The 23,733-nt window shown below is 40.1% G+C and overlaps 1 protein-coding gene across 2 annotated transcripts in view; it reads right to left on the bottom strand.

Moving 5' to 3' along the window:
- LOC131253163 (uncharacterized) overlaps positions 1 to 23,223 on the bottom strand; it is a 72,433-nt gene extending 49,210 nt beyond the window's left edge. Inside the window, exons 1-3 of one of the 2 annotated variants that reach the window (XM_058254028.1) lie at positions 23,101 to 23,223; positions 21,345 to 21,779; positions 709 to 774 (exon numbers count right to left, since the gene is read on the bottom strand). In XM_058254028.1, coding sequence (XP_058110011.1) covers positions 709 to 774; positions 21,345 to 21,779; positions 23,101 to 23,187 — 588 coding nt within the window. In that variant the 5' untranslated portion in view covers positions 23,188 to 23,223. The remainder of the gene's footprint in view (positions 1 to 708; positions 775 to 21,344; positions 21,780 to 23,100) is intronic. The other variant, XM_058254037.1, reaches the window with a different exon arrangement.
- Between the last annotated feature and the right edge of the window lie 510 nt (positions 23,224 to 23,733).

Here is a 23,733-nt window from a genome sequence, read left to right as displayed (position 1 = left end):
GTAGGCATCAAACATCTACCCCATTATACAATATGATCTTCAAAAGGGTCAAAAGTCCTTTTAAAATGTTCTCATCCATTTTACGAGATATTAAACAATTGAACTAAGGGCCTGTTTGGACAGTGGGAATGAAAAGAATATGAATGACTTTTCCCAAGATGGAAGGTTTCACTAGCAAAGAAATATTGGATTTCAAAAAGCAATCATAACCCAAACACTATACTCCAATTCTCATGCACAATATACGAGGTAACCAATATGAGAGCTTTATCAGATGTCCACTTCCTATCAAAAATGTCCACTTCCTATCAAAACAAGAGCACCCCCCCCCCCCCCCAATAAAATTAAAAAAAAAAAAAGGAATCCAAGGGAGTCCATGTCTCATGGAAATCTTGGGAAAACATCATTGAGTAATATAGTTTTGATTTCTTTTATTTTCTTTTCCCACTATCCAAACAGGCCCTAAGATGAAAAGAAGATAGCAATTGTTGACATAGGCAACAATGCTCCATATGGGATTTCTCAATCTTTATATTCAAGTAATTGATACCAGCTCAAGTCATCAAATAATAATCTACTAAACAAGTTTGTACAAATAGAAGAATAAATTTTGGATCAAGGACAAAAATTTGGTCAACATTACATCAATAGGAATTGTATAACTGAAAAGAAATACATTTCTGCTACTAGATTTGCAACATGACTTACCGTGACACGCACAGATTTAGAAACAATAAGATTTGCTAACAGCACTTCAAGTAAAAGATTCTCAACCTGATAATTTACAGATATCTAGTCAGTAAATTTTAACATTTGCGTAGTGGTTGTTAGAACTTAAGAACTCAAAGGGAAGTCTGAATGCATACTTCATGAGTACATAGTGAAGTTGATATTTCAATATGTGTTCAAATGTATAACTCAGGGCAACAATTTCCAGTACACGTTGATTAAGTGTATACTTACAGATATCCAGTCAGTAAACAATAACATTTGCATAGTGATTGTTAGACCTCAAAAGGGAAGTCTGAATACATACTTCATAGGACATAGTGAAGTCAATATTTCAGTACACGTTCAAATGTACAACTCATGGCAACAATCTCCAGTACAGTTTTAGTGCATAACTGAGCTATTCAAAAAATGATAATAATAAAATCAATGAATTCAAGATGCAACCTACACTTGAATAGTACTAATGCACCAATTAGAACATTAGCAGCCCACTGGGATTGAGACCAAAAGAAGAACTGCCAGCAGTGAAATAGTAAGGGTGTCAATCAGTCTGGCAGCCCACTGGGTGGTGCAAACTAGGGCAGATTGTACAAATCAATCCTTTTACTCGTCAATATCCTAAGCAAGACAAAATCCACAAACAGATTCGATAATAGAGAAGAAAAATCAACAATAGGATCAACAAATTCACAATAGAGTTAAATTTCTGCAAAAACCTTCAAAATCCAGCAATAAATATTTTGACTCTCTACTTGACTGATGCCACTTCCCTTGAATCTCCATTCTTGGAGGAAGAGGTCAAGGCAGCAGCTGTCCTTTTTTTCTTTTTTTCTTTTTTTTTTTTTTTTAGAGAGAGAGAGAGAGGCAGCAGTTGTCTTTTTTCAGGAGTTCTGGGAGTCAATGAAAGGTGACATCATGGATTTCATGTCTGAATTCCATTAGAGGTTCCGGTTGTCGACATTGTTAGGGGCATCCTTTATCACCATCATTCCGAAGGTATCGGGGGGTGGACAGCTTAAAAGATTTCAGACTGATCAGCTTGATCAGGAGCTTAAGACATCATGGTGGATGACACGATCCTCCTTTACGAAGCTGACGACATCATGGTGGATAAACTCCGGATGATTATTCGTTCTTTTGAAGTGGTGGTGGATCTCAAAGTCAATGTTGCTAGAGCGAGATGTTGGGTTTTTTTTTTTTTGAAACGGTGCATTTCAATAAATAAAACTAGCGGCAACCATAATTACAAATATACCAAAAAAAAAAAAAGAGAGCACAGGAAGCTACTACAAAGCAGCCCATAAATCGGGCAAATGGATATCCACCTTCAACGCTTTAAGCCATTCAACCAATAGCACCTTTGCCCTACGGAAAACTTCCTCTACTCGCCCCTCACAATTCCTAAAGCAAACCTCTCCAACCATATGGACCAAATACCCACCAGAAGACATAATCACCAAACTTTCGAACCTACTCTCCTTGACCTTCCCCTGTGCCACATCATGAAGAAATTCCCAATTGATTTTGAACATACCCAGAATATTTGAAAGAGATGAAAAAAATTTATCCACATCTGACAAGCAAACTCAAAATGGATAAATAAATGATCCATCGACGACTCATCTTTAAGGCACAAGATACAAATATTCAGGAGAATCATTTTTCTTTTACGAAGGTTATCCACTGTGAGCACCTTGTTACCTCCCACTAACCAAGCTAATGTTGCCACCTTTGTTGGAGCCCCATAAAACCACACTGGAGCTGTCGGAGAAATCCCATTAACCAACTGACCTGCAGTAAGCATTTTGAAGAGTGACCTAACTAAGAATTTTCATGACTTCTCTTTTAACCACACCATTGAGTCTTGCTCTGAAGATTCCGGCTTTCCCTTTGAAAGGTTCAACAAATTCACTAATTCATCATCATTTAAATTCCTTCTACACAACAGGGCCCAAATAACTTCCTCTCCTTGTAAGGAATAACAACTAGCCACTAGCATCCCCTCTTCTCTTGATAGACTTGCTAACCTAGGAAATATAACCCCCAATTTCTGCTCCCCCACCCATATATCATCCCAGAACCTAATCTTTTGCCCATTTCCCAATGAGTAACTCGCCCCTTCCCATACCTTGCTTTTTATCGAGTTAACCACTTTCCATAGATAAAAAGATCTATAGAGAGACGAAGACCGCATCCACCGACCCCCGAAGCCTAACCCGTACTTCCTCCCAATTACCTCCTTCCATAAACCCCCCTCCTCCACCCCAAATCTCCATACCCATTTACCTAGCAAGGCTTGATTAACCACCTCCAAACTTCTCAACCCCACAGCCCCTTGGCTCATTGGCTTGCATACATCTTCCCATTTCATGAGATTGAACTTTTTCTTTTCTTCCATACCTTTCCAAAAGAGGCCTCTCATAACTTTTTCCAATTTATCCAATACCGACTTTGGGCATTTAAAAAGGGACAGTAAATCAGAAAGTTGGACATAGTCGCCTTAATCATAGTTATCCTTCTCCCGAGAGACAAATACATGCTTCCCCACTGTAATAGTTTATTTTCGAATATTTCAATGACTTTGTCCCAGACCCATTCAGGAGGCTTACCTATACACAAAGGTAACCCAGGATACGTGGTTGGGAATGATCCTTCCCTACACCCAAATAACCTCACAAATGAAGACACCTCGGCCCTCGAGATACCAACACCCAACAACTCATTTTTGCCGATATTTATCTTTAGACTGGACACCACTTCAAAACAAACCACTATCATCGGCAAACTTTCCATCATCTCCTCATCAGCTTCACAATACAGCACGTGTCATCCGCATATTGCAAATGAGTTATTTGAAAGTCGGAGTTATCTATTCCAAAGCCCCAAACGAGATCTACCATTGCCCCTCTCTCTATTATCTGACCAAGTGCTTCCATTACCACAACAAAGAGATATGCAGATAATGGATCCCCTTGCCGCGATCCCCTAGAAGAAGAGAAATAGCCATTTAGAGAGTCCTTTACCATAATGGAGAACTTTGGAGATGCGACACACATCTACATCTATGTTCGTCATCTCCTTCCACACCCTAACCGACCCAGCATATAATCTAAGAAGCCCCAATCAACATGATTGTATGCCTTCTCTACATCCAGCTTACAAGCCACACCTTTCCTTCCGCTTCTATTACATATATGATATATCTATACTTTTGCCAACGAGATGTTGAGTATTCATCTCCCCAAGGAAGAAATTGCACAGTTGGTAGGTATCTATAGTTGTCAAGCAGCCTCCTTTCCCTCCTCTTACCTCAGCCTTCCTTTTATGCATCAATACGTCAGCTAAGCACCTTTAGGACAGCCCTAATTATGATGCATGCTCATGGACATAATTAAACAATGGAAATAAAAGGAATAAATGATCTAAAATTCTAACAATAATCATCATAACTAAGAAAATCATAAAGGAAACATGCAATGGAGCGGGCCATCACTACAACCATGGAGTATGGAATTCAATTACTACTTAGGTTGGATCCGGCGAGGATGAGACCTCCCGATCTTGCATGGTCACACCCAATCGATCAATGAAGATCACTAGTCCAAGAACCAAGAAGTTTCTCGGATTAGGGATTTGAGAATTTGGGGATTTAGGGTTTAGATCGGTTCTCAAGATTTTGATTGAAGAAGAATTAGCCAAAACTGAAAAAATAAAAAGAAGAAAGTTATTACCTTGAGGAAGTTGGAAGGGCACAAGAAGAAATTAGAAGAAGAAGATCAAAGGGAGAGAAGAAGCACCATTATAGAGAAGAGAAGAAGGAGGAAACCAAACGGAATGCTAATCATTAATCAATAGTTGAAAATAGTGTTTAGGGCTTTACCCAATTTAAATAAGCACATAAAGACATAAAATTACTAAAATACCCCTAGGATAAGCAAATAAAGATATAAGATTACTAAAAGACCGCTAACTAAGTCAAAAAACGTGCAAATAACATAAGTATGGGAAAGTTTGGGCGCTCGGTCCTCTTTCTCCAATCTTCCTTCACATGTGTCTTCCCTAAGTGGGGTCTTCTATATGTCCAATCACATGTGAAAGGTCTTCAACTCCTCAATATTCGCCTATCCACAAGGACGGCACTTGTGGTTGGCGCTTTCTTCGTTGGTACACCTTGAATGCACCTGTGTCCGCATCAATTCCCCTCGGGTGAGAAAAACTCGACCCCGACGAGTTGAAACTTTTGTAGCGCTCAAGTAGATCTGGATCAATACCCTGCAATGCGTCGCCCGACAGCCACGTAGATTCAGACGATGGTTTGTTCTTCCACTTGACAAGATACCTTTGGAAACCCCCATCTCTCGTGGATACTATCTCGTCATCCAAGATTTTCTCAATTGCTTCTTTATGGGTAATGGGTGGAGGAGGGGGTGGAAGGGGTTGGGTAGCAAACTCAGAAAAAGGCCATGAAAGGGATGATGTATCAACAATGGGAGTATGGGCACGGACTAGATCTTCCACATTAAAAGTTGGATTAATGCTCATTTCAGATGGAAGGTCAACCCGATACGCGTTGGACCCAACCTTTTGTAATATCTTGAATGGTCCAGCACTACGTGCTTGTAATTTCTTTGCAGATCCTTGAGAGAATCGCTCTGGCCTTATTCGCACCATTACATAGTCTCCTTCTTGAAATTCTTACACTCTACGATGAGAATCAGCTGAAACTTTATAATCATCATTGCTCTTATTTAACCGCTGTCTAATATGTGTATGCAAATCATGAATATGGCGTGCGAATGCATCGGCTGACTCAGAAGACCTTTGGGTAACAGACATAGGTAAGAGATCTATGGGCATTCTAGGTTTATAACCACTTACAATTTCAAAAGGACTCAACCCTGTAGATCTATTAACTGACCCATTATAAGCAAGTTCAGTAGGTAAAATTAGGTCCCAAGTATTAACATGTTCACCCACTAGACAACGTTGAAGATTTCCAAGGCTACGGTTTACCACTTCAGTTTGACCATCTGTTTGTGGGTGGTAAGCAGTAGAAAATTGCAAATGAGTTCCCATAATGTGCCACGTTGTCTTCCAAAAATAGCTAGTAAATCGAACATCACGATCAGACACTATGGTTTTAGGTAACCCATGGAGACGCACCACACCATCAAAAAAGATACGAGCAACATGAGACGCATCTGACGTCTTCGAACATGGGAGGAAATGTGCCATTTTAGAAAAACGGTCCACAACGACAAAAATGGAATCGTGCTTTTTATAGTCTTGGGAAGCCCGAGCACGAAGTCCATACTAATGTCCTGCCACGGAGCATGTGGCACGGGCAATGGCGTGTACAACCTAGTATTTTGCTTTCTTTGCTTTGCGAGCTGACATTCGACACCGCCCTAAAACTTTGGCTACGTCTCGCGTGAGGCGCCAATATAAACGATCTTCCACGAGGGCAATGGTCTTATCACGACCAAAATGGCCAGCCTATCCCTCCCGAATGAAGCTCCCAGATGAGGAATTCACGAAGGGACATACGGGAATACAAAGTCTGTCTCCCTTGAAAAGAAAGCCATCTTTAAGAACATATCCACCCATAATATGCTGGTCACTAGAAAGCGACGTGTAAGTACCCCCAAAATCAGGACATATGGGGTATTCATCTTTCAGTTGCTCAAATTCGACTACCTCTACACTCAAGGAGTTGAGCAACGCCACTCTCTTACTAAGGGCATCCATTGGTTTGTTTTCAACCCCGGCCTTGTGTTTCAAAACAAACGAATATTCCTGAAGAAACGCTACCCACTTGGCATGCCTTGGGTTGAGTTTCTTCTGAGAATGCAAATATCTCAAAGTCTCATGGTTAGAAAACAAAACGAATTCTTATGGTAGGAGGTAGTATCACCAATGTCTCGGGGATTGCACTACCGCATAAAATTCTTTGTCGTAAGTGGAGTATTTTTGTTTTGCCTCATTCAGTTTTCACCGAAATAGGCCACTGGTTGTCCTTCTTGACTCAACACTCCACCTATACTGACACCAGACGCATCGCACGCTACTACAAAGACTTTAGAAAGTCAGGTAGACGCATGACAGGAGCTTCCACCATCTTGCCCTTAATTTCTTTAAAAGCCTTGACAGCGGCTTTAGACCACACGAACTCTCCCTTTTTCATGCACTCGGTAATGGGAGCCATGATCGTGCTAAAACCCCTAATGAACCGACGATAAAAAGTTGCTAGGCTGTGAAAACTTCGCACTTCATGAATGTTCTTTGGTTCTGGCCACTCAACTATGGCCCTGACTTTTTCAGGGTCTGCGCGCATCCCTTCAGAGGACACTATAAATCCTAAGAACACAACTTGGTTAGACATGAATGCACATTTCTTAAGATTAGCGTACAACTTTTCCTTCCTAAAGACACTATAGACCTTCTTTAAATGTTCAAGGTGTGATTCCTTAGTGGTACTATAAATAAGAATATCGTCAAAGTACACCACTAGGAATTTTTCCATGAACGGCCTTAAAGCTTGTGTCATCACCCGCATGAAAGTACTGGGTGCGTTAGTCAAGCCGAAGGGCATGACCAACCACTCATACAGCCCATCTTTCGTCTTAAACGCCATCTTCCACTCATCTCCTGGGCGTATACGGATTTGGTGATATCCACTCTTGAGGTCTATCTTAGAGAATATAGTGGACTTGGCTATCATGTCAAGCATATCATCAAGTCTAGGTATAGGGAACTTATACTTGACAGTAATTTTGTTTATGGCACGGCTGTTCGCACACATGCGCCACGTGCCGTCTCTCTTTGGCGTCAACAATGCAGGCACAGCACACGGGCTCATACTCTCTTGGATGAAACCCTTTTGCAGAAGCTCATCAACTTGCTTCTTCAACTCTGCATGCGCTGCAGGGTTCATCTTGTAGTGAGGAAGGTTCGGTAGAGTAGACCCTGGGACAAGATCAATGGCATGCTGTATGTCCCTCATAGGTGGCAACTCATTCGGTAAGTCTTCAGGAAATACATCACCGTATTCCTTCAGGACCGAGGTCACCTCACGGGGCAACTCTGATGGAACCTCATGTGTAATTTCTCTAGCCACAAGGGCATACACCATAGAATCCTCCTTAGCCTCTTTTTCAAATTCTCTTGCGCTGATTATATGTAAAGACTTAGGTTTGGATTTCCCCATTTCTCTAGGCTCACTTACCTTCTCATCCTTCTTCTTCCCTAGTGTATTCTCAGGTGGCATGGGATTAAGTTTGATCTTTTTACCATTATACATAAAAGTACACGCATTCGAACGGCCAAAGATGTTGACATCATTATCGAATAGCCATGGTCTACCTAGGATAACATGTCCCACATCCATAGGTAAAACATCACACCACAGGGACTCTTTGTATGACCCAAACTCGATGGGGACTAGACTCTCCTTGACCTTGTGCCACATCATGAAGAAATTCCCAATTGATTTTGAACATACCCAGAATATTTGAAAGAGATGAAAAAAATTTATCCACATCTGACAAGCAAACTCAAAATGGATAAATAAATGATCCATCGACTCCTCATCTTTAAGGCACAAGATAAAAATATTCAAGAGAATCATTTTTCTTTTACGAAGGTTATCCACTGTGAGCACCTCGTTACACCTCCCACTAACCAAGCTAATGTTGCCGCCTTTGTTGGAGCCCCGTAAAACCACACTGGAGCTGTCGGAGTAATCCCATTAACCAACTGACCTGCAGTAAGCATTTTGAAGAGTGACCTAACTAAGAATTTTCATGACTTCTCTTTTAACCACACCATTGAGTCTTGCTCTGAAGATTCCGGCTTTACCTTTGAAAGGTTCAACAAATTCACTAATTCATCATCATTTAAATTCCTTCTACACAACGGGGCCCAAATAACTTCCTCTCCTTGTAAGGAATAACAACTAGCCACTAGCATCCCCTCTTCTCTTGATATACTTGCTAACCTAGGAAATATAACCCCCAATTTTTGCTCCCCGACCCATATATCATCCCAGAACCTAATCTTTTGCCCATTTCCCAATGAGTTACTCGCCCCTTCCCATACCTTGCTTTTTATCGAGTTAACCACTTTCCATAGATAAAAAGATCTATAGAGAGACGAAGACCGCATCCACCGACCCCCGAAGCCTAACTCGTACTTCCTCCCAATTACCTCCTTCCATAAACCCCCCTCCTCCACCCCAAATCTCCATACCCATTTACCTAGCAAGGCTTGATTAACCACCTCCACACTTCTCAACCCCACAGCCCCTTGGCTCATTGGCTTGCATACATCTTCCCATTTCATGAGATTGAACTTTTTCTTTTCTTCCATACCTTTCCAAAAGAGGCCTCTCATAACTTTTTCCAATTTATCCAATACCGACTTTGGGCATTTAAAAAGGGACAGTAAATCAGAAAGTTGGACATAGTCGCCTTAATCATAGTTATCCTTCTCCCGAGAGACAAATACATGCTTCTCCACTGTAATAGTTTATTTTCAAATATTTCAATGACTGTGTCCCAGACCCGTTCAGGAGGCTTACCCATACACAAAGGTAACCCAGGATACGTGGTTGGGAATGATCCTTCCCTACACCCAAATAACCTCACAAATGAAGACACCTCGGCCCTCGAGATACCAACACCCAACAACTCATTTTTGCCGATATTTATCTTTAGACTGGACACCACTTCAAAACAAACCACTATCATCGGCAAACTTTCCATCATCTCCTCATCAGCTTCACAATACAGCACGTGTCATCCGCATATTGCAAATGAGTTATTTGAAAGTCGGAGTTATCTATTCCAAAGCCCCAAACGAGATCTACCATTGCCCCTCTCTCTATTATCTGACCAAGTGCTTCCATTACCACAACAAACAGATATGCAGATAATGGATCCCCTTGCCGCGATCCCCTAGAAGAAGAGAAATAGCCATTTAGAGAGTCCTTGACCATAATGGAGAACTTTGGAGATGCGACACACATCTGCATCTATGTTCGTCATCTCCTTCCACACCCTAACCGACCCAGCATATAATCTAAGAAGCCCCAATCAACATGATTGTATGCCTTCTCTACATCTAGCTTACAAGCCACACCTTTCCTTCCGCTTCTATTACATATATGATATATCTATACTTTTGCCAACGAGATGTTGAGTATTCATCTCCCCAAGGAAGAAATTGCACAGTTGGTAGGTATCTATAGTTGTCAAGCAGCCTCCTTTCCCTCCTCTTACCTCAGCCTTCCTTTTATGCATCAATACGTCAGCTAAGCACCTTTAGGACATCATTATGGAAAGGTATGAGAGAAAGTTGTCCAAGTGGAAAAGTAGATATCTATTATTGGGAGGTCGTCTCACCCGCATCAAGGTTGTTTTATCGAACTTACCCCTGTATTTCATGTCTCTTTAAATGTCGAAAGCTTGTTCTAGCCAAGCTAGAGCCTCTAAGAAGGAACTTTTTGCGGTAAAGGGACGGACGACAAGAAAAAGTTTCACCTCATGGATTGGAACGAGATTTGCAAGCCTTTCAAAGCCCCAGGGGGGTGGTTGCCATCCTGGTGGTTGATGGTTCAAAGACTGCTCGATGTATAAGGCTTTCATCGCATGGAAAGGGACCTCTAGCTTTTCTTTTTTTTTTAAAAAAAAGTTCTTAGAATGGGTGGGCTTCCCCCTTGGCAATGGTGAAAGGATCCATTTCTAGGAAGACGTGTGACTTAGAGATTCTCCTATTAAGTCAGACTTCCCAAGGCTAGCTCACCTCGCCGTGGAAAAAGACATCTCCATCTCCAGTTGTTTTTCATGGAGTGGTGATGAGGTGGTGTGGACCCCACCTTGCCTAACGAACCTATTAGATGAGTAAGTGGAAGAGCTTGTTTCACTTCTCCATCGCCTTTAGCACTGCCTTCCGACCAGGGGCAATCGAGATAGTATCCTTTGGCTCAAAGGTAAATCCGATGAATTCTTAGTTTGATCCTTCTTTTCCCTTCTCCAGTCCTCGATCATAATTGCTCCCATGTCTCATACATCCAAGGTGTCCCGTATCGGTATCGGTTGGCGTAACGGTGCCCTCCGAAACCGATACGGATACGGGGCCGTAACGGCGATACGAGGGCGTAACGGCCCGTAACGGCGCAAATTTTTTTTTTTGCCAAAAAAATATGAAAAAATATGGATTAAATCCAGAATATTCTAAGCATTCCAAATATGCGTTCATTTATAAATTGGAACATGTTTATGGTGGTGTAACGGTCCACTCTTTGGTGAGAAGTTGTATCGGACTGTCTGATTAATTTTTTAACCAGGTAATTTGAATATGACTACAAAATTCATATATTTAATTTTTTAAATATGTAATTTATATACTTAACATCTTGATATCATTTCTCCCAATAGTTCTTTAAAAAAATGAAATTAAATTCAGGTAGATGGCGTTGCTAATTTGGGGCTGACTTGGAGGACCAATTTATTCTCCAAATCAGCCTCAAATTCATGCCATTTATTGTCATTATCCCACTTATAAATTGGTGGACACTTATTGGATAGTGAATCAAAAAAAAAAAAAAAAAAATCAAAAGGCCCTATTTTAAAAAATAAAAGTTCACAAATTAACAATTAAAACTATTCAAATAATTTGATTTTGGCATTGTGAGTTAGCAATTGCAGTCCATAATTTAATTGTCAAATTTCAAGTTAATATGTCTCGTGTACAATTTTTTAAGGCTTGAATTAGGAGGGACTTGTATGTAAAGTGCAGCACACGTGTCAAAGTTTTTTGGGCCTCACCCGTGATGAATGTGTTATATCTACACCATCCATCCATTTTGCCAAATAATTTTAGGGCATGAGCCCAAAAATGAGGCACATCCAAAGCTCGGGTGAATTGCACCGTAAGAAACAATAATAATTAAACATTCACCGTTAAAAATTTATTGGGGGCTAGAAAAGTTTTAGATCAAGCTGGCATGTGTGTTTTCCCTTCATTCACGTCAATATGACCCAATTAATATGTTAGATTGAAAATAAACATTACAGTGGATTTTAGGAAATTTTTAATGGTGAGCATTCTGTAACCACTATTTCCTATGGTGTGGTCCACCTGAGATTTGGATATTACTAATTTTTTGAATCCTGACTTAAAATGACGTGGCAAAATGGATGGACGATATGGATAAAACATATATATTATGGTGGGGCCCACTCGGGTCTGATCTGATTGGATGGAAAATAAACGTTACCGTGCGCCCTACAAATTATTTAACCGTGAAAATCATTATCCCTGCTGCAATTTTTGGTGTGGTCCAGATGATCTCTGGATATAATTCATTTTTTGGCTGGTGCTCTAAAATGATCTTTGAAAATAGGTGAACGGTTTAGATGTAATAAATACATCACCGTGGAGCCCATATAACTTTGATCTCCTTTGAACCGTCGTACAACTCGGAGCTCGAGGAGTGTCGGCGCTCGTCTTTGCGTGACACATACCTACAGCAATCAATGCCAAATAAAAATTTAAAAAAAAGGAGAGAGGGAAACGAAAAGAAAAAAAGAGGGAAAGAAAGAAAAGAAGAAAAGAGGGAAAGGGGGAAGAAGAGATTGAGAGAGCGGGAGAGAGAGCGTGAGAGAGAGAGGAAGAAGAAGAAGAAGAACAGAAGCGAGGGATGCTCGAGAAGAAGAAGAAGAAGAAGAAGAAGAAGAAAGAGAAGAAGAAGAAGAAAAGAAAGGGAAGAAGGTAAGGTTTTTTTTTTTTTGTCCAGTATGGCACTATAAACGTTTGGCCGTTCGAATCGGCCGTGCTCGTAACGGGTCCCACCGTTACCGTTACGTATCGGCCGTTACGGCCGATACGTAACCGATTTGGGATACCCTGCATACATCTCACGTGTGGCACTATGGAGCTCCTTCGTAGGTGGCGACTTTTGGTTGGCTAGATGGAAGAAACAGAGTCTTGATCATTCACAATCTTCAAAAGAGAGCTATGGTCTTCCCAATATTTGTGTTATGTGCATGGAAAATGTTGAATCTGATGATCACCTATTCATCCACTGCCCCTTAGCTAGACAGATATGGAGCCATATTATTTTGGCTCTTTGATGCCACGTGGGTTATGACGGCCTCAATGGGAACCCAATTCTCTGTATGGCAAGGGGTTTCCCTTGGAAAACAAAAGAGGGCTCTTTAGCTTTTAGCTTTTCTTGTCATCCTGTGGGCAATCTGGGGAGAAAAAAATAGTTGATGTTTTCGTAATGAATCTTCTAAGGTGGGAAATGTTTCCTCTTAAGGCTTATATTCTCGTCGTAGAATGGGCTTCTTGTATCTCCTCTCCTAAGGATTGTAATTATTCTTTTTTGTTTCGGATGTAGTTTATAGTTTTTGCACCATCTCGGCATTCTCTCAATAAAATTCCCTTTTTTTTAGATAACTGAAATCTATTAGAATAGCGCCAAAAGGCACAAAAGAATACAACCCAAAACTACAGCTCAATAAAAGGGAATTGTCGGCATTGGTTACCTTCACATAACAGGCCCACCTCAACACATTACATTAAATACTCTTGATAACCTCTTGAAGCGATAGCCTCCTATTGCGAAAGCATCACCTATTTCGCTCCCCCCAAATGTACCATAGAACTGCCATAATCAGCAATCTCCAAATAGCCTTCCCACCTTCGTGCGAAGCCCACAAGAGAACTGTCACGGAATCTGGCATCACCCAATAGATATGAAACGCATCCAAAAATAAAATAAAATAGCCCCACACCTTCCAAGTAAACTAATAATGGATGAAGAGATGGTCTATCAATTTTGCATCTTCAATGCACATCAAACAAATATTTGGGATAATGAGGGATCTCCTCTGTAAGCTATCGATGGTAAGCACTCTTTTTCTTCCCACTAACCAAACAAAAGTCGTCACCCGAGGAGACCCATAAGACTACAAATGTGAAGGGAAAGAAAGAGATTGAGAAGAACCGCAAATCAAATTGAAGAACAATCGGACGGAAAAGCAACCCGGCCCATGGGCTAGCCAAACTAGCGAATCTTCTTCTTAAACTATGTGGACCACATTTCCTACCAAGACAACAAGTCAGAGAACTCCAAAATTTCCTCATTTGTTAGGTTCCTTCAACACAGGGGAGCCCGAGCCACAGATCCGCCAACTATCAAATAGCACCCATCAATGGAAATGAACCTATTTGAAGCAATGCGGGATAGCCTAGGGAAATCCTCTTGAAGCAGACGATCTCCACACCAAGTATCCAACCAAAATCGAATGCGATTTCCTTTCCCTAAATTCCATTATCCTTCAAAAAAATGTCTAAACAAAAGCTCATAAAGCATATTTAAATCCACTATGCATAACATTAAAACCCTAGCCTGGTCCAATCTCGGCCATTTATCCCCAAATAAAATAATTTGACATAAAACTCTGAATAAGGAAAAATTGTAGCAGTACAGTTGATGGGGACATCACGCGCGCACACGCACGCACGCCGCCTCTTAATGCACGTACGCCAGAAGGAGGAAGACCTAACCGTCGATCTGGATCGATGACGACGTCCAGGAAGGGCCTCCTAGTTAGGAGACGAAGTTTTGATTCAAAAGAGTAGGCCCGACAGTCAAGAAAAGCCCACCATGGGATCTCATGATCGTGGCCCACTAGTCGGATTGATTTCATATTTTAGGTTTTACTTATTGTTATTATTTAGAACAACATGAACACTTTGGATTTCTTTGTTTGGTTTTTATTTTTGTTTACTTCATTGCAAAGTAAGAGGTTGTGCACATAGCGCAAGTTTAGGGGTATAGGATTTTCCCTATAAATAGGCACCCCTTGTGGTTCTTTGGATTCATTGAAGTTGAATAAAAATTCTTGCGTGGTTTTTATGCTCTCTGAGTTTTTGAGTTGTGGAAAAATTAAAGTGGGTGTGAAGCCCTCCCTTTTCCAAGGGCTGAGATTAAAGTGGGTGTGAAGCCCTCCCTTTTCGAATGGTTAACTACCGTGGTGGGAAACTAAGTGTATCTCCATCCGCCCCTCCATCTTATTTCATCCTTCCCACAACCATCTTCACGCCCAATCCGTTTGTTTTACAGTTGTTCATCCCTCCACAACCAGTTTTCAGAACTAGCCCTACAAGAGGGCTGAAACTTCGACGGAGCACCACGCCCAGACCACAACCCGGATCGACGTGAAATTTGGAGGTTTTGCAGCCCCAGCCTGGCCGACCAGGGCCAAGAAGCCAATTTGGGAAGGCGGCCCTTCATCACACGTGTGGCCAACCTATCTGTGCACGTGCGTCAGCCCTGGGGCACCGTCTGCATGCGGGAGCTATTTCTAGGTCAGGTTTTTCTCTTGTTTTCCTCTCTTCATCCCTAATTTTCATAAACCCTAACCCTAGATTGCATTATCATTAATTTCTTTGCCCCTTTTCTCACCCTAGGGTTCCTTGAATTGAAATTGGTAAATCCCTTGGAATTGGGACTGGTTATTGTGCATGTGTGGATGATTATTGCTTGTCTTTGAACATCATTTGGTTCATAATTTTCATAGATCCAGCCCTAGCCTATGTAGGCCCGGACCCGTGCGGATTTCCCTTGTTTGAATGTTTGAGCTTTTGTGTGGGATGTGGAATTATTATGTGATTGTTCTGAATTAGTATGATTTAAACCTGAGATCTTGCATATCATGTTTGAATTTCATGTCCTGCATCAACAGTACAACGTAATTGTAACAAATTACAATGGCACTCCTCTTGTAATGAAATAGGTGATGGATCTCCATGAATAATGTAATGGGTGGTATCCACCCATGGACACGTCTATCTCCCCGAGCTGGAGAAAAATTGTCATTAAGTACGTCGATCCCAAAAGCTGCAAAAGGCTTTTGCCTCCATAAGTTGTGCCAAAATACCTTACCCAAGATCCACCTTTGTGGATCTGGCCTTAACATTGTCATCTTATTATCGTCGCACCATGTACATGAAACAAAAGCCTCGGCTATCACCAGATCAAATAACTTCTATACCGATGAGAGAGTTGATAGGAACATCAGAGGACCTACTCGGGTGTACCAGAGACAGAGACAACTACCTACATCAGCGTAGCTTTCTATGGATGGGAGACGAGTACCAGATGGGGCCCGTTGGGCCATTTTGAAGACCCTACATGTATTGAACGTGCATCAAGAAGACTCCACTTTGGGACGATGCATGTGGGCTGCTTAGAAGACCATTTTAGTCATAGGATTTCTATTTTGTGTCGATCCGACCATTGGATCTTGTCAATTAGGCCATCGGGCCACCAGATCTTCCTAACCTGGCCCCCTTAGACTCTAATTTTGCTTTCTTTATATTTTTTGCTATTTTTAGGATTTATTTGATGGTTGATATTAATTATAAATGTTTTAATTTTCTTATTTTGGATGATGGGCCACTTCACTTAAGTGAGTAGCATAGTTGTAATTATGTTGAATTTTTAATTATAAAACCACAAGGGGGTGGAGTTCCAACCGTAGTGGTGTTATTGAGAAGAAAGAAAAAAGAGAGAAACTCTCTTGTGTGAAGGAATTTCCCTCCTCGTGTTCTAGGGTTTGTGAGAAACCTTCCCTTCCAATTGAATTGTGGTTCGAAATATCGATATCATGTTACGTATCACATCCTTGGGATACAGATACATATCGGTTATCGCATGGGATATATCGTTTGTATCAGGTAATTTACCGCACTTTTTGGGATACATGGGGAAACATTGGGGAAATGGTTGAATTTTTTAATGAAACTTAAGGGATTGTTAGAAAATACCTTAATACACACTTTTAAATCATAACATATCAAAAAAAAAGAAGTGCACATAATAGGTTTCCTTTGTATAGGGTCCTAAGTTATGTGTTGTCTGACTGAACTAATGCAACCATATTCAAATTGAATGCATAACATTTAAAGTGTATGTGATGACCATTTCATCATATACTCCTACATACTTCGAAATTAGTCTCAATTGACAGCTGGTTGAAGGTAAATTTTGAAAAAAATAAATAAATAAAATTTATTAATTTTTAATTAAAAATGATTTTTATTTTCTGAAAATTGACAAGGACTTAACAAATCAGTAGATCAACCCTCATACATGCTTGATTTCATGTTTGGAGTGCAACATTGCAAGCAATTTGAGAGAAATTGGAGAAATTTTGAATTTTTCCCCAATTTCCCCAAATCAGACGAGCTACCTACACTCAAATTTCAAAATTAGAATGTACGTGATGATCGTTTCACTAAGTACTCCTAAATACTCTGAAATTAGTCTCAATTGACAGCTAGTTGAAGGAGATTTTTGAGGAAAAAAAAATAAAAAAGGAGAACATGAAGCACTAATGGATATTGAAATCAAAGCTCAACTCCATGATTTTTCATGCAAAACATGAAGAACCAATGGATTTATAACCATTTAGCACTGATTTAACATAATTTCAACAGGAAAAAAAAAGTGATCGAAAATTAAAAATGCTCACCGAATCAAACATGTGGGATATATTGACACTACCTATGCGTTTCGTATCGCACAGGTGGGATACAAGATATATCGGTCGATATCGTTGATATTTAAAACATTGGGTATAAGCTTATTTGGTGGTGGATTCCCCAAGATATATCATTCTTTTTTCTCTTCTTTGAAAGGTATTCTTCTTCTTCTTCTCTTGTCTTCCTCTTTTCCCTTCCATCACAACCGTTTAAACCCTAGATCTTCAATTTCCTATTTTCTCCAATTTCCAAAATTCTCAATTCCCATGAACACTAATTTTCAAAATTTTCTATTTCCTAACCTTAATCATAAAACCTACAAATCTGTCCCTTGAGTGTGGAACATGCTTATGCTAAATTGGAAGTTCTATCCTTCTATCGGGCCTAGTTTTAATTGATTTATGTGATTTTTTAGCATGCAGGCATGTGATTTAGGTTAAATCATATTTTATTTCCTATTATTTACTCTTAATTACGTGGTGGGTTAGCATCTTTTGTTAATTGAATTACTTTATATACTCTTTCATAATCTCCACGTTGCACGCTAGCATTAAATCATGTGTCCTGCATCAAGAGTCCAAAGTGATATTCAGATTTGGAGGTTCATGTCGTAAAAGGAAGAATGAGATATGATGTAGTCTACCAAGATGAGGACTATAATGTAAAAGGAAGAGTACGTTAACTATTGATCTCATGACCTGACTACCGCAAGAGGACGTTTTGAAGAATAGAACAGGAAGTTGAACTCAAACATCTCCTCCATGAATCTTTAGTTCTCAAAATCATTAGATCAACTCTGGTCTTCATTTGAATTTAAAATCATCATCCCACTTGATGAGAAAAGATTTCTGTGAAAGAAAATGGATGCCTTATTATTTTTTTACTGACTAATTCCTCCAATCTTATTTGTAAAAACCCTGATTTTTGTGACCCACTTGAGTCCCTGACTCAGCAAATTAATAATTTGATTTTTCCTTTATTAATAAAACCAAGCACTTAGCCAGTTAGTAAAAACACTCTCAACAGAGGGATAGGTCAGTGGATCGATTCCCCACACCACATAAATTGTATTTTTGCTAAAACTAGCAATTCCTGATGGAAATCTTCTAGAATGAGGGCTTTCTCTATTTAAAGGGAAAAGCTGCAGGAAATTCCTACAGAAAACCCTAAATTAAATAGCAAATAGAGAGAGAAGCCCTACGAAAGAAGAGCCTCCGCTGGTGAGTTTTCATCTTCTTTTCTTATTTTTATGTAATTTCCTACCTAAAAGCCCTAGATTCAACCAATGGACATGGTGGATTCACCCTAAGTCCTCGTTTGATCCAAGGGAGAAGTTTTGAACAATAGAATATTGTTTTTGAACAAGTTTCTGCAACAATGATGATTAACTATGAGAAATCCAGTTGTTTCAGTCTAAGGAAATCTAAATCTACAGATCTTAAGACAAATTGCGCTAGAGCCTCAAACCTTAGATTGGATTAATGAATAGTTTCCCGCAACGATCTGCGGAATTTTATAGTTAATAATAGTTTTGTCGAAAACCATTTCAATTATCAAGTTGTAGATGTTCATATCTTAGCGATCCTTTGGTTTGAATTCGACTATGAGGAAAATCATTGGATGGTTAGACTCAATTCCATAATCAATGGAATCCATCAAAATTAAAGAACAAGTAGAAAAACCCTAGAATTTTCGAAAAAGCAGTTTTTGTAACAGACAGAACCCGTCTGACTTCGATCGATCGGTTGAAGGGTTTGATCAATCGAAGAGGGTCGATTTTTGTCCAGCGACCAAATTCCAAAATTCGTAACCTGGCTTGACTAATCGAACTCAATGTTCGATCGATCGAGGGGATCCTCGAGCGATCTCGATCGATCGAACTCATTCGATCGATGATGATCAAAATTGTCCATCAAGCAAACTGATTTAATCCGTCCATGCTCGATCGATCAACGAGCAGGGTTCGATCGATCAAAGGTGGCCAAAAGTGTCCAAAGACTTGAGGAACTAAATTTGATTTTTCATCGATCCATGGTCGATCGTTCGAGGGCCCTCAAGCTGACTACATTGATCAACGCCCCCGTTGTTTTCCAAATTTTAACTAAAGAGTTAATGTTAGGTCATCTTACTGGAATCAAAGGTGGACCCCACTTGCTAGTAGAATATGGGATTAAACTTGTTGAATGCTAAATCATCTTAATAGGGATTCGAAGCATAGATTCCAAAACGTCAGATTAATTGAAGGATTCAACCTTACCACAAATAGGTGAGTGAATCCTAACATGTCTCATATCTACATGATTAAGATAGATGATTTGATGATTAAGATTGTTCTGATTGATGTGGTTGTTGTATGATTGTTGAAACGTTGTATAATTATGATCCTTGCTTTATGATATATGCCTTGGAAGGTTCTAATGAAAGCTAAACATGCACAAATGTCAATCATTGATATCATAAATCTGTGTTTTCTCTTACAGAGAGATGTATCTAGTTGATTGTACATATCGATGCATAAACATTGAGCATACATTATATGCATCCATTAAGAATGCATGCACACCTTGTGCCTTGAGTTCCTGGGGGATATCCCTGGATGGTTACGCCCGGTGGATTCGTTACCAGATGCCCACAATAGTGGTTGCCTACTCACGGAGTAGATGTATGATTACCCATGCTTACCTAGGTAGATATCTGACGGGTACAAATTGCCCATGCCTACCTATGGTGAATGTCTAGAGGGTACAATTTTCAAGTTGACAGAGATCCATTAAGAATGCATGCACACCTTGTGCCTTGAGTTCCTGGAGGATCTCCCTGAATGGTTACGCCCGGTGGATTCGTTACCCCACGATAGTGGATGCCTACTCACGGAGTAGATGTATGATTACCAATGCCTACCTAAGTGGATGTCTAGAGGGTACAGTTTTCGGGTTGACGAAGATCCAACCTAAGCAAGTGGACGATCATACCACTTGACATGTATGTCATGACATCTCTGCATCCATACTCATACTGCATACACACTATTTCAGTTTGATTATGATATCGTATATTGTGCTACGAATGAACCATGCTGGGTTCACTCACTAAACTGGCCAACTAACGATGTGGATTAACAACCGTACAAAGACAAATGATGCCGGAAGATCTAATCAGGTACCGGAAAATGAAGCCGGGTTTGTGGATGAAACTTAAGACCAATGGCCGTATTTGGCGGAAGACACGCTCGCTGCATTAGACGGCTGAATTGATTTTGAGATTTATTTTAGGAGTTTTAGTTTCCATTTATTTTAATTGTTACTGATTTGATTAAATTTGAAAACGTTTATAGTTATAACTTTAGTAGATGTTGATTGATTATTTTAATTGAATAAAGTCCCAAATGAGTAGACTTAGATTGGTTTTGAGAATTTATTTTATGAATGAGAATGTTATGGATAAAGTATTATTAAATGAAGTGGAAACAATTGGGTGTATGAGTGTTAATGTGATGACAATCTAGAATACATGTAATTGTGCCTCTTAATAACTATATGATGGGTGGATTTATGTACACTTAGTGTACGAGTCATGGACCGTAACTCAGGTCTAAGGGTGCACACTCTGTATCCAAAGTGCAGGGCGCGACATTATTTGTTTGGTATTTAATAAAAAAAATAAAATAAAATCAGCTTCTTACCTTCTTAAGAAAGATTATCCATACTATGTAACTACTGACCCAGTTACCTGGCTTGCAAGTTTGTTTGCTTCAAATTTTGGCTCACAATCTGTGATTCGCAGCTTTTCTAATGAACCCCGTTCGCTACAGGTCGGCTTTTAGAATTGGTCTATTTTGTTCAGTTCTATTTTTTCGCTCTTTTACATTATATATTTTTTTAAGGACAATAAATGAAAGGACAGCTCAATACTTATTTTAAGAACAAGAATGTAAGTAATTTACACAGAAGTCAGCATTTGGAATTAAACAGCCAGTTCCTCAGTTGACTAAAGATCTGAATTGTTGAGAAAAGATAAACCGTGACTGAAATTAATGAGAGGAAAGACAAGAGTACCATGAATTCTGCATGAGTTTTATTTGCAGCAAGGTCCCATAAAATGCAGCCATGCTCTTCCCAGGGTTCTTCTGGCAATGACACTCCAGGTTGTTCAGAATCATCATGGAAAACCTCATTTATTTTTCTCTTTACGAATTCGGGGTTCATCTCATTATCGACAATGAGAATATCTGTGTAAGCCTTCTTGTCTACAGACTGATGACTTAACATTTCTCCTAGTTCATCAGTCAACTTCTGATGAACAAATCTATCACAATCCATAACAATATGTGCTTCCCCACTTTCATTACCCCTGCTGTCTGATCCATGAATGGAATCACGGTGATTATTTACTCCCTGAGAATCATGCTGCGTTCTCCCACCATGTGGTATAAGTTTCCGTATCAGAGAGATTATATAGCTGGGATCCACAGTCGTTGTGATGTCAAATAACTGCAGCATAGAAGGCAATAATTATCAGATAAGCATTTGATAGATAGGAAGTAGACTTGTGACATGTTCTTAGCACCAAAATGGACAGCTAAAACAAGGAAAACCAGCAGCTTTGGAAAATATAAACAGCCCCAGCAAAGCAGCATAAATAAAGCACGTTCTTTGTTATTTTTAAGAGTGAAGCAACTTCCCCCCCCAAAAAAAAAAACACAAGAACACCATTTATCACAGTGATTATTCGAGCTGGAGATTATGAATAATGAGAGACTACATTTTCTGTCACCATCTAAAAAAACTTCATTACAGTTGAACTTTATGAATTCCTAACGTAAACAACCATCTTGAATGCTTCTGGTGCTTCAGTTCTAAAAACAAAATTGGCAAGGTGACATCTGCACCTTGTAGTTCAAAGATAACTGACTTGCACATAAACTGCCTCTAGAGGTGAAAACACAAAAGTTTGTTGAAGGAAGCACCAAGATCAATCAACCATTAAATTAATAAAACAAAAAAGAATCAGTACCTTTACCAAATTAAGAAGGATAAAATCAAATTAGAGACATTTTGGGTTAACAAAATTATGATGAATCGAGGAAATCTATGGCCCTTTTTGGTTGCCACTTTAAAATGAGTTTTGATCTCATTTCAGTTAACTTAAAAGTAGTTATGTACTAAATATCAGGGCTTGGGTTGCATTTGGTTGCACCATTGTGAGGCCTGGCTTCACCACAAAGCTTTGCAGGTTAAGCTTAACCTGAAAACTTCATGTGTGAGGCCCATCATGATATATGCACGACATCCGACATCCAATCCGTCCATCAAGTGCGCCTCACTAAAATCATGCTGACCCAAAGCTCAGGTGGGCCACACCACAGGGAACAGCTGGAGTGGGAACGCTCACAGTCAAAAACCTTCCAATTGCGCGTTGCCTCTACCGATTCTTGCACATGCCATTCAATCCATTCGGACGATGCGCCCCACCAGGATGAATGGACACCCCAGAAAAAAAAGGGGGGGTCACTCCTAAACTGAGGTGGACCACATCACATGACTCTAAAATGTTACATGGTGTGGCCCACCTGAGTGTTGGGTCTGCCTGATTTTTCGGCGCCAAGGAGAAAATGAGTGGGAGCGCGCGATTGACGAATTGGATGCCATGCACACATAACGGTGGGGCCCACACTCGCTGTAGGTTAAACATGTAATTAACCTGGGAAGGAGTAGGTGGGGCCCACACTCGCTGTAGGTTAAATATGTAATTTACCTGGGAAGAAGGAGTAGGTGGGGCCCACACACGCTGTAGGTTAAACATGTAATTTACCTGGGAAGGAGGAGCAGGAGGGTGATGGGCAACATTCTCGCTGAATTCTTCTTCTTCTTCTTCTTCTTCTTTCGTTTGAGGCGCCATTGAGAATTATGAAGCGACACAGCTCCTTCTCTACCTGTACAAGGACAGAATGGTCATTTACATCGTTTTGTATATTAAGTTCACATACAACGTCTTTATTTTCCGCTGACGTGTCAATTTTGATAACATCCGATCCGTTCAAAAAACGTTCGTTATAGATATCCACTGGGACAAACCCAGGATGGTGCACTTGATCAGGCGGGCTATACCGTTGAAGTCAATGTACGGCCTCTTTTCTGACAAAACGTATCCATGTTGTCCACCTGATTGTCGATTATTTTGATTTTCTCTCTAGAGATAATCTTCTTGGTGAGGTCCACCCATTTAACGGATTGGATTTTCCACTAAAGTGATACATGAGCAGAAATTACAAAAAGTTGCATGGTAAGCTTTCTCATATACAATATCATGCGGTAATTACAATGCCTGTACTCGCCTTTGAAGTGGCACGCGTGTGAGCAATATCAGAGAAAACCAGCCCAAAATGATCATTAGGTAGGCCGCAACAGATCAATGGTTTGGACTGTTGTGATGGGAGCCAAGATT

This window comes from Magnolia sinica, chromosome 1 (assembly GCF_029962835.1).
Source record: "Magnolia sinica isolate HGM2019 chromosome 1, MsV1, whole genome shotgun sequence".
Taxonomy (NCBI): domain Eukaryota; kingdom Viridiplantae; phylum Streptophyta; class Magnoliopsida; order Magnoliales; family Magnoliaceae; genus Magnolia; species Magnolia sinica.
Note: the sequence above shows the minus strand (reverse complement) of the source record. Positions and strands in the feature narration are given on the sequence as shown.